Consider the following 12154-nt stretch of genomic DNA (forward strand, 5'->3'; position numbering starts at 1 on the left):
TAAACCTGGTTTGATTGGGTATGGGCATTACCCCGATATAAACCTGTTCTGATTGGATATGGGCATTACCCCGATAAACCTGGTTTGATTGGGTATGGGCATTACCCCGATATAAACCTGTTCTGATTGGGTATGGGCATTACCCCAACATAAACCTGTTCTGATTGGATACGGGCATTACCCCAACATAAACCTGTTCTGATTGGATATGGGCATTACCCCAACATAAACCTGTTCTGATTGGATATGGACATTACCCCGATATAAACCTTATTTGATTGGATATGGGCATTACCCCAACATAAACCTGTTCTGATTGGGTGTAATATTTATTTTTTAATCCTGGCCGATAATATTGTATTGTATCTATAATATTGTATTGTAAAATATGGTTGCTATAATATTGTATTGTAAAGTATGGTAGCTGTAAGTGTTCTGATTATTTTGAGACCCAACCCCAAATCTACAATAATCTTCTGTGCATGCAACTGATCAATAGCCAGTCAGCATAGTACATTATTAGCGAACATTATGACCCACAGGGCACTAGACAAACAAAAGGGAAATTAACTGTTATATTTTCTGGTGAGGTTAGCGACTGTTAGTTCCTGTGGTAAGGTGTGTTAGGCCATACTTTAACCTAGGTTAGTTACCATGACACCGTTAGGATTAAGGGGTTGGGGTTAGAGGATTAGAGGGTTAAGGCTGGGGTTAGATAGTTAACCGATACCTTACCTAGGTTAGAGCGTGTGTTTGAGCGGTCCATCAGGGCTTTCTTGTTGGGGTTGTTGAGTATGGATCGCTTCGCTAGAGCGATGTCTGCTGTCACACGAGTTATAGTAATTCTGAGAAATACAGAGCAAGCGTGATATTTTATTTGAAGTTAAAATGTTTGGATAAACATGATGTATATTGTATTTATTGTCAAATCCACAGTTGATACAACCTGTAGGACTCACCTCCCTTCAAATCTGTGTTTTAAAAAGTCGAAGAGTGCTTTCTGCATCATGTCTGTTACCTAGGATCACACAGAAACACCATTAATCACATGTACATTGTTACATTAGATTCTCCTCCATCACATGTATGTTACCTTAGATTCTCCTCCATCACAAGTTTACATACACCTTAGCCAAATACATTTAAACTCAGTTTTTCACTATTCTTGACGTTTAATCCTAGTAAAAATTCCCTGTCTTAGGTTATAATAATAGTAGAGAGATCTATTTATTTCAGCTTTTATTTCTTTCATCACATTCCCAGTGGATCAGACGTTTACATACACTCAGTATTTGGTAGCATTGCCTTTAAATTGTTTTACTTGGGTCAAATATTTTGGGTAGCCTTCCACAAGCTTCCTACAATAAGTTGGGTGAATTTTGTCCCATTCCTCCTGACAGAGCTGGTGTAACTGAGTCAGGTTTGTAGGCCTCCTTGCTCGCACACGTTTATTTCAGTTCTGCCCACAAATGTTCTATGGGATTGAGGTCAGGGCTTTGTGATGGCCACTCCAATACCTTGACTTTGTTGTCCTGAAGTCATTTTGCCACAACTTTGGAGGTATGCTTGGGGTCATTGTCCATTTGGAAGACCCATTTGCGATCAAGCTTTAACTTCCTGACTGATGTCTTGAGATGTTGCTTCAATATATCCACATAATTTTCCATTGTCATGATACCATCTATTTCGTGAAGTGCACCAGTCCCTCCTGCAGCAAAGCACCCCCACAACATGATGCTGCCACCCCCGTGCTTCACGGTTGGATGGTGTTCTTCGGCTTGCAATTGTCCCCCTTTTTCCTCCAAACATAACGATGGTCATTATGGCCAAAGAGTAGATGGCAACACTTGCACAAAACTGAAAGCATGAACCACTGCATTTAACCACGGCAAGGTGACTGGGAATATGGTTGAATACAAGCAGTGTAGTTCTTTCCTCCGTGAGGAAATCAAACAGGCAAACGTCAGTACAGAGACAAAGTGGAGTCGCAATTAAATGGCTCAGACACGAGACGTATGCGGCAGGGCCTACAGACAATCACGGATGGCCTTGAGATAGAAGCTGTTTTTCAGGCTGTTAGAGTCGACAGCATCCAGTCGAAGCCATTGGAGTTGGTTAAAGGGGTGCCCACAAGGTTCTATACTTGGTCCATTACTGTTCACTCTCTACATAAACAAAATCGGTGATGAGATAAGTGTAAAATTCATGTATATGCTGATGACACTGTCATGTACTCTATCGCTTCAACGGCTGACCAAGCATTACCAACATTGGAGAAATATTTTAAGAAATTACAAGGTCTTTTATACAGCTGAAACTTGCTTTAAATGCAAAGAAAACACATTTTATGATTTTTAATAGGGTCGAAAATACACTTGCACTTACGGGTTTAGATGAATTAATCAGGTCTCTGCATATAAGAGATCCAAGATGGCGTAGCAGTGGGGATGTCTGTTTTGATTGTCTTGTCCCGTCCCTTGTACAAATCGTTTTTCTTCGTATATATTTGTATTATTTTCATTTTTTATTATTTTATTTCTTTAAATCTCATTTTCCATCTACGGACTGAACTTACTCTCCTGCAACCCGCCCCACCCAATGGGGTATGGATCTGCTATTTTTACACTTTTGAACCGGGACCCCCTTCTGCAGCTAGCTACTAGCTAGTAGTTAGCCTGGAGCTAGCCTCAAACTAGGCCCATCTCCAGGCTAGCTGAAAAGATTCCATCAAGCAATCCCTGGGCTTTAATTACCTCTTTTGCCAATTGGCCTGGACCCTTTGCTGCCGACACGGAGCCTCGCCGATTCATCACGACTGGTCTACCGACGTAATTGTCCGAGGGGGTTTCTTTCCCATACCACCCTGCATCCCACTGCTGGCTTGCTTCTGAAGCTAAGCAAGGTTGGTCCTGGTCAGTCCCTTGATGGGAGACCAGATGCTGCTGGAAGTGGTGTTGGAGGGCCAGTAGGAGACACTCTTTCCTCTGGTCTAAAAAATATCCCAATGCCCCAGGGCAGTGCCCTGTGTAGGGTGCCGTCTTTCGGATGGGACGTTAAACGGGTGTCCTGACTCTCTGTGGTCACTAAAGATCCCATTGCACTTATCGTAAGAGTAGGGGTGTTAACCCCGGTGTCCTGGCTAAATTCCCAATCTGGCCCTCATACAATCACGGCCACCTAATCATCCCCAGCTTACAATTGGCTCATTCATCCCCCTCTCCCCTGAAACTATTCCCTAGGTCGTTGCTGTAAATAGGAATATGTTCTCAGTCAACTTATCTGGTAAAATAAAGGTAAAATAAATAAGCCTGGTGCTAGCCTTGAGCTAGGCCCTTCTCCCGGGTAGCCAAAGAATTCCATCAGATTATTCCTGGGCTTCAATAACTCTTCTGCCAATTGACCCTTTGCTGCCCTGCCGATCCATCACGACTATGTAACCGTCCGAGGGGGCTACAACAGACTCTTGTTGCGACGTCCCCCGGCCTGCTAGCTGTCTGAACCGCCGTGCCTCCAGCTCGCCTAGCTACTCACTGGACCCTATGATTTGTCGGCTACTCATGCCTCTCCCTAATGTCTATATGCCTTGTCTAATGCTGTTTAGGTTAGTAATTTTTGCCTTATTTCACTGTAGAGCCTCCAGCCCTGCTCATTATGCCTTAGCTAGCTCTTATGTTCCACCCCCCAAACATGCGGTGACCTCACCTGGCTTAAATGGTGCCTCTAGAGAGAAAACCTCTCTCATCGTCACTCAATGCCTAGGCTTACCTCAACTGTACTCACATCCTACCATACCCTTGTCTGTACATTATGCCTTGAATCTATTCTTCCACGCACAGAAACCTGCTCCTTTTACTCTATGTTCCGAACGCACTAGATGACAAGTTCTTATAGCCTTTAGCCGTAGTCTTATCCTACTCCGCCTTTGTTCCTCTGGTGACGTAGAGGTTAACCAAGGCCCTGCAGCCCCCAGCATCACTCCCATTCCCCAGGCGCTCTCATGTGTTGACTTCTGTAACCGTAAAAGCATTGGTTTCATGCATGTTAACATTAGAAGCCTCCTCCCTCTGTTTTATTCACTGCTTTAGCACACTCCGCCAACCCGGATGTCCTAGCCGTGTCGGAATCCTGGCTTAGGAAGACCACCAATACCCCTGTAAATTCCATCCCCAACTATAACATTTTCCGACAAGATAGAACTGCCAAACAGGGCGGAGTTACAATCTACTGCAGAGATAGCCTGCAGAGTTCTGTCCTACTATCCAGGTCTGTGTCCAAACAATTCAAGCTTCTACTTTTAAAAATCCATCTTTCCATAAACAAGTCTCTCACCGTTGCCGCTTGTTATAGACCCCCCTCAGCCCCCAGTTGAGCCCTGGACACCATATGTGAATTGATCGCGCCCCATCTATCTTCAGAGTTTGTACTGTTAGGTGACCTAAACTGGGACATGCTTAACACCCCGGCCGTCCTACAATCTAAGCTAGATGCCCTCAATCTCACACAAATCATCAAGGAACCTACCAGGTACAACCTGAAATCCGTAACCATACGCACCCTCTTAGATATCATCCTGAACAACCTGCCCTCTAAATACACCTCTGCTGTCTTCAACCAGGATCTCAGCGATCACTGCCTCATTGCCAGCTTGTGCACTGGGTCCACGGTCAAACGAACACCCCTCATCACTATCAAACACTCCCTATAACACTTCAGCGAGCAGGCCTTTCTAATAAACCTGGCCCGGGTATCCTGGAAGGATATTGACCTCATTCTGTCAGTAGAGGATGCCTGGTTGACTGTCCTAGACCAGCACAAAAACATCCTGTGGCGTACTGCATTAGCATCGAATAGCTCCCGCGATATGCAACTTTTCAGGGAAGTTAGGAACCAATATACACAGACCGTTAGGAAAGCAAAGGCTAGCTTTTTCTAACAGAAATTGCATCCTGTAGCACTAATTCCAAAAAGTTTTGGGACACAGTAAAGTCCATGGAGAATAAGAGCACCTCCTCCCAGCTGCCCACTGCACTGAGGAAAGGAAACACTATCACCACCGATAAATCTACGATAATCTCAATAAGCATTTTTCCACAGCTGGCCACCCAAATCCAGACAGCTGATGTTCTGAAAGACCTGCAAAATCTGGATCCCTACAAATCAGCTGGGCTGGACAATCTGGACCCTCTCTTTCTAAAATAATTCACCAAAATTGTTGCAACCCCTATTACTAGCCTAATCAACCTCTCTTTCGTATCGTCTGAGATCCCTAAAGATTGGAAAGCTGCTGCAGTCATCCCCCTTTTCAAAGGCGGTGTCACAAAATTCGTCGTGGTGTTGCAGGGAAGACCAAAATGCAGCGGGTATATGGATACTCATTCTTTTAATTCACAAAAAGAGTAAAGCATCCACTGAAAAAACCAAACAATAAATGCCACTCACAACTAACAACAGTGTGGCAGGCTCAACAAGCACAAAACAATCTCCCACAAGAGACAAACACACCCTACTATATGGGACTCTCAATCAAAGGCAAATAGACAACACCTGCCTTCAATTGAGAGTCCCAACCCCAATTAACCAAACATAGACATACAACGAGCTAGATCAACATAGAAATACATAAACAAGGAACAGTGCCCAAAAACCCCGGAATACATAAATCAAATCCCCTATAACAAACACACCACCCCGAACCACATAAACCAAATACCCTCTGCCACGTCCTGACCAAACTACAATGACAATTAACCCTTATACTGGCCAGGACGTGACAGGCGGAGTCACTCTAGACCCAAACTGTTAAAGACCATCCTGCCCTGCCTTTCTAAAATCTTCGATAGCCAAGTTAATAAACAGATCACCGACCATTTCGAATCCCACCGTACCTTCTCCACTATGCAATCTGGTTTCCGAGCGGGTCATGGGTGCACCTCAGCCACGCTCAAGGCCCTAAACAATATCATAACTGCCATCGATAAGAGACAACACTGTGCAGCCGTCTTCATCAACCTGGCCAAGGCTTTCGACGCTGTCAATGACTGCATTCTTATTGGCATACTCAATAGTCTTGGCTTCTCAAATGACTGCCTCACCTGGTTCACCAACTACTTCTCAAATAGAGTTCAGTGTGTCAAATCGGAGGGCCTGTTGTCCGGCCCTCTGGCAGTCTCTATGGGGGTGCCACAGGGTTCAATACTCTTTTCTCTGTATATATCAATGATGTCGCTGTAGCTGCTGGTGATTCTCTGATCCATCTCTACGCAGATGACACCATTCTGTATACATCTGGCCCTTCTTTGGACACTGTGCTAACAAACCTCCAGACGAGCTTCAACGCCATACAACACTCCTTCCGTGGCCTCCAACTTCTTTTAAATGCTAGTAAAACTAAATGCATGCTCTTCAACCGATTGCTGCCGATTGCACCCGCCCGCCCGACTAGCATCACTTACTCTGGACGGTTCTGACTTAGAATATGTGGACAACTACAAATACCTAAGTGTCTGGTTAGACTGTAAACTCTCCTTCCAGACTCATTAAACATCTCCAATCCAAAATTAAATCTATAATCGGCTTCCTATTTCGCAAAACAAAGCATCCTTCAGTCATGCCACCAAACATACCCTCGTAAAACTGACTATCCTTCCGATCCTTGACTTCGGCGATGTCATTTACAAAATAGCTCCCAACACTCTACTCAGCAAACTGGATGTAGTCTATCACAGTGCCATCCGTTTTGTCAGCAAAGCCCCATATACTACCCACCACGGCGACCTGTATGCTCTCGTTGGCTGTCCCTCACTACATATCCGTTGTCAAACCCATTGGCTCCAGGTCATCTATAAGTCTTTGCCTGGTAAAGCCCCGCCTTATCTCAGCTCACTGGTCACAATAGCAACATCCACCCGTAGCACGCACTCCAGCGGGTACATTGCACTGGTCATCCCCAAAGCCAACACTTCCTTTGCCTGCCTTTCCTTCCAGTTCTCTGCTGCCAATGACTGGAACGAATTGCAAAAATCTCTGAAGCTGGAGTCTTATATCTCCCTCACTAACTTTAAGCATCAGGTCTGAGCAGCTTACCGATCACTGTACCTGTGCACAGCCAATCTGTAAACAGCACACCCGACTACCTCATCCCCATATTATAACTTACCCTCTTGCTCTTTTTCACCCCAGTATGTCTACTTGCACATCATCATGTGCAAGTAGAGATACTGGGGAGCAGGTAGCCTAGTGGTTAGAGCGTTGGACTAGTAACCGCAAGGTTGCCCGAGCTGACAATGTAAAAATCTGTAGTTCTGACCCTGAACAAGGCAGTTAACCTACTGTTCCTAGGCTGTCATTGAAAATAAGAATTTGTTATTAACTAGTTAAATAAAGTTTAAAATAACAATCATCTATCACTCCAGTATTAATGCTAAATTGTAATTATTTTGCCTCTAGGGCCTATTTATTGCCTACCTCCCTACTCTTCTACATTTGCACACACTGTATATACATTTTTATTTTGTGTTATTGACTGTACGTTTGTTTATGTGTAACTCTGTGTTGTTGTTTTTGTCGAACTGCTTTGCTTTATCTTGGCCAGGTCGCAGTTGTAAATGAGAACTTGTTCTCAACTGGCCTACCTGGTTAAATAAAGGTGAAATAAAAAATAAATATAAATACTTAGGGATATGGTTGGATGATAAATTGTCTTTTAAAATGCATATTGATGAACTTTCTAAACGGCTAAAAATCAAGCTAGGCTTCCTCTATAGAAACAGGATATGTTTGTCCTCTACAAATAGAAGACAAATTGTGAAAGCTACTTTTATGTCTGTTATAGATTATGGGGATATTATTTACATGCATGCTATGGCATCAACACTTAAATCGCTGGATGCTACTTATCATTGCGCACTTAGGTTTATTACGGGTGCTAGCTACAGAACTCACCACTGTGTTTTATATCAAAATGTGGGTTGGACTTCGCTGTCCGTGAGACGAGAACAACATGCTCTCGTGTTTGTCTATAAAGCACTTCTGAATAAACTACCTTCTTATTTATCATCACTCATCAACATTATAATTATAATTCCTAAAACCAGGTCTCAAGCATGGATTACACTTGAGGCCCATGCGATTTCCACAGAGTTGGTTATGGATGCCTTTTCCTGTTACTCTCCTTGCTTATGGAATAGCCGGCAGACTAAACTTAAACTTAAGACTCTTGTCCCCCTTGCCCATTTTAAACATTTATTGGAGCATTTTTATTTTTGTATTGCTTGTAACTGCTTCGGGTAATGCAAGTTCTTGTGCTGTTAGGGGAATAACTTATGTGTCAATGTAACAATCTGCTGCTGTATTTTTTGTTATCTGTGATCGTTTTGTTTGTCTTGTGTAGTTACTTTATCATTGTACCTAGTGCTTGGCCACGCAGTCACGGGTGAACAGGGAGTACAGGAGGGGGCTGAACACGCACCCTTGTTGGGCCCCTGTGTTGAGGATCAGCGGAGTGGAGGTGATGTTTCCTACCTTCAACACCTGGGGGGCGGCCCGTCAGGAAGTCCAGGACCCAGTTGCACAGGGCGGGGTTCAGACCCAGGGCCCCAAGCTTAATGATGAGGTTGGAGGGTACTATGGTGTTGAATGCTGAGTTATAGTCGATAAACAGCATTCTTATATACTGTAGTTATTCCTCTTGTCCAGATGGGATAGGGCAGCGTGCAGAGTGATGGCGATTGAATCGTCTGTGGATCTATTGGGGTGGTAAGCGAATTGAAGTGGGTCTAGGGTGGCAGGTAAGGTAGGTAAGTAAGATATGATCATTGACTAGTTTCTCAAAGGGTGGCAGGTAAGGTAGGCAGGTCTAGGGTCTAGGGTGGCAGGTAAGGTAGGCAGGTAAGATATGATCATTGACTAGTTTCTCAAAGCACTTCATGATGACAGAGGAGAGTACTACGGGGTGATAGTCATTAAGTTCAGTTATCTTTGCTTTCTTGGGTACAGGAACAATGGTGGCCATCTTGAAGCATGTGGGGACAGCAGACTAGGATAGGGAGAAATTGAATATGCCCGTAAACACACCAGCCAGCTGGTCTGCACCTGCTCTGAGGACGCGGCTAGGGATGCCGTCTGGGCTGGCAGCCTTGTGAGGGTTAACACTTTTAAATGTTTTACTCGGCCACGGAGAAGGAGAGCCCACAATCCTTGGTAGCAGGCCGCGTCGGTGGCACTGTGTTATCTTCAAAGCATGTGAAGAATGTGTTTAGCCTGTCCAGAAGCAAGATGTCGGTCTCGGTGACTGGATTTCCTTTTGTAGTCTGTGATTGTCTGTAGTCCCTGCCACATACATCTTGTGTCTGAGCCATTGAATTCACGGCTCAGTCACTTTATCTCTATACTGATGTTTAGCTTGTTTGGTTGCCTTGCGGAGTGAATAACTACACTGTTTATATTCTGCCATATTACCAGTCGCCTTGTGTAACGCCCTGGCCATAGAGAGGGGTTTTTTGTTCTTTATTTTGGTTAGGCCAGGGTGTTACATTGGGTGGGCGTTCTATGTTCCTTTCTCTATGTTTTTGTATTTCTTTGTTTTGGGCTGTGTGTGGCTCCCAATCAGGCACAGCTGAAGCTCGTTGTTGCTGATTGGGAGTCACACATAAGGAGCATGTTTTTCCTTTGGGTTTTGTGGGTAATTGTTTCTGTTTTGAGTATTTTCCTAACAGGACTGTTTGCTGTCGGTTTTGTTAATTTTTGTAGTGTTCTCTTGTTTTTTGAATTAAAATTCTAATGATGAACACATCCTCTGCTGCACCTTGGTCTAATTCTGACGACGGCCGTTACACCTTGCCATGGTTCTTAGGGCTAGGCGTCCTGCTAAAGGGACATCTTCCGGTGATTCAAATAAATAATCATAAAAATTATGGATATTAAACACTTAGGTACATATAAGTGTCTTATAATCTAACTGAACTGTCCGATTTAGAGTAGCTTTAACCTGTTAGGGCTAGGGGGCAGTATTGACACGGCTGGATAAAAAACATACCCGATTTAATCTGGTTACCACTCCTACCCAGTAACTAGAATATGCATATACTTATTACATATGGATAGAAAACACCCTAAATTTTCTAAAACTGTTTGAATGGTGTCTGTGAGTATAACAGAACTCAAATGGCAGGTCAAAACCTGAGAAATTCCTTTACAGGAAGTGGCCTGTCTGACCATTTCTTGAACTTCTTTTCCATCTCTATCATTTACTAAGGATCTCTGCTCTAACGTGACACTTCCCACGTCGTCCATAGGCGCTCAGAGCCCGGGAAAAAACAGAATGTCGTCATTCCAGCCCCAGGCTGAAACACATTATCGCCTTTCTCAAGTGGCCGATCAAGGGACTCTGGGCTTATGCGCGTGACCCCGACCGCCCCCGCCTTTGGGATTTTTTCCTCTGTTTGCCGAAAAGGAGATTCCCTGTCGGAATATTATCGCTTTTCTACGAGAAAAATGGCGTAAAAATTGATTTTAAACAGCGGTTGACATGCTTCGAAGTACGGTAATGGAATATTTAGAATTTTATTGTCACGAATTGCGCCATGCGCGCGACACTTCTTTACTATTTTGGATAGTGTCTGGAACGCACGAACAAAACGCCGCTATTCGGATATAACGATGGATTATTTTGGACCAAACCAACATTTGTTATTGAAGTAGCAGTCCTGGGTGTGCATTCTGACGAAGACAACAAAAGGTAATCAAACTTTTATAATAGTAAATATGATTATGGTGAGTGCTAAACTTGCCGGGTGTCTAAATAGCGAGCCCGTGATGCCTGGGCTATGTACTTAGAATATTGCAAAATGTGCTTTCACCAAAAAGCTATTTTAAAATCGGACATATCGAGTGCATAGAGGAGGTCTGTATCTATAATTCTTAAAATAATTGTTATGCTTTTTGTGAACGTTTATCGTGAGTAATTTAGTAAAATGTTAGCGAATTCCCCGGAAGTTTGCGGGGGGTATGCTAGTTCTGAACGTCACATGCTAATGTAAAAAGCTGGTTTTTGATATAAATATGAACTTGATTGAACAAAACATGCATGTATTGTATAACATAATGTCCTAGGGTTGTCATCTGATGAAGATCATCAAAGGTGAGTGCTGCATTTAGCTGTCTTCTGGGTTTTGGTGACATTATATGCTGGCTTGAAAAATGGGTGTCTGATTATTTCTGGCTTGGTACTCTGCTGACATAATCTAATGTTTTGCTTTCGTTGTAAAGCCTTTTTGAAATCGGACAGTGTGGTTAGATTAACGAGAGTCTTGTCTTTAAATAGCTGTAAAATAGTCATATGTTTGAGAAATTGAAGTAATAGGATTTTTAATGTTTTGAAAATCGCGCCACAGGCTGCAAGTGGCTGTTACGTAGGTGGGACGAATTCGTCCCGCCTAGCCTAGAGAGGATAACAGCGAAAACATGCCATGCAATTGTTTGAGGACGGCGCCCCAGATCAAAATATTCTTCCACTGGCACAGGTTTCATAAATTCACAAATAGCGATTAAATATTCACTTACTTTTAAAAAATCTTCCTTTGATTTGTCATCCAAAGGCTCCCAGCTGTAACATGTAGTGTCGTTTCGTTTGATAAAATCCTTCTTTATATCCCAAAAAGTCTGTTTAGTTGGCGCCATCGATTTGAGTAATCAACTCGTTCAACATGCAGAGAAAGGAATCCAAAAATCTACCCCTAAACTTTGTTTCAGCAAGTCAAAATACTTTTCTATTTACTCCCCAGATACCCTAAAATGTAATAATATTTCTTACGGAAAGAAGTATGTTCAATAGGAGACCGATTTTAGCAGGAGCATCCTGTCTTCATGGTGCGCGCAATCACGGATTTTCAAGACTGTGTCCCTGTACTAAAACTGTTATTTCTTATTTGTTTTGGAAGTTACAAGCCTGAAACTTTGGACATAGATGGCTGACACCCTGTGGAAGCCATAGGAAGCCATCCAGGAAGCTAATTTTCAACATGACCTTTTACTTTACTTTCTAAGGGGATGGTCTCTGAAAAAAAAAAAGTTTCCGGTAAGTTTTTCTTTGAATTTTCTCCTACCATAACTATTGTGTTATATTCTCCTACATTATTTTAACATTTCCACAAACTTC

The 12154-nt window shown here is 43.2% G+C and overlaps 1 protein-coding gene across 1 annotated transcript in view; it reads right to left on the reverse strand.

Moving 5' to 3' along the window:
- cacnb2b (calcium channel, voltage-dependent, beta 2b) overlaps positions 1 to 12154 on the reverse strand; it is a 77157-nt gene that overhangs the window by 28476 nt on the left and 36527 nt on the right. The window contains exons 6-7 of the mRNA XM_082973016.1: positions 960 to 1018; positions 736 to 845 (exon numbers count right to left, since the gene is read on the reverse strand). Coding sequence (XP_082829142.1) covers positions 736 to 845; positions 960 to 1018 — 169 coding nt within the window. The remainder of the gene's footprint in view (positions 1 to 735; positions 846 to 959; positions 1019 to 12154) is intronic.

Source organism: Salmo salar, chromosome 03 (genome assembly GCF_965601325.2).
Source record: "Salmo salar chromosome 03, fSalSal1, whole genome shotgun sequence".
NCBI classification, from domain to species: Eukaryota; Metazoa; Chordata; class Actinopteri; order Salmoniformes; family Salmonidae; genus Salmo; species Salmo salar.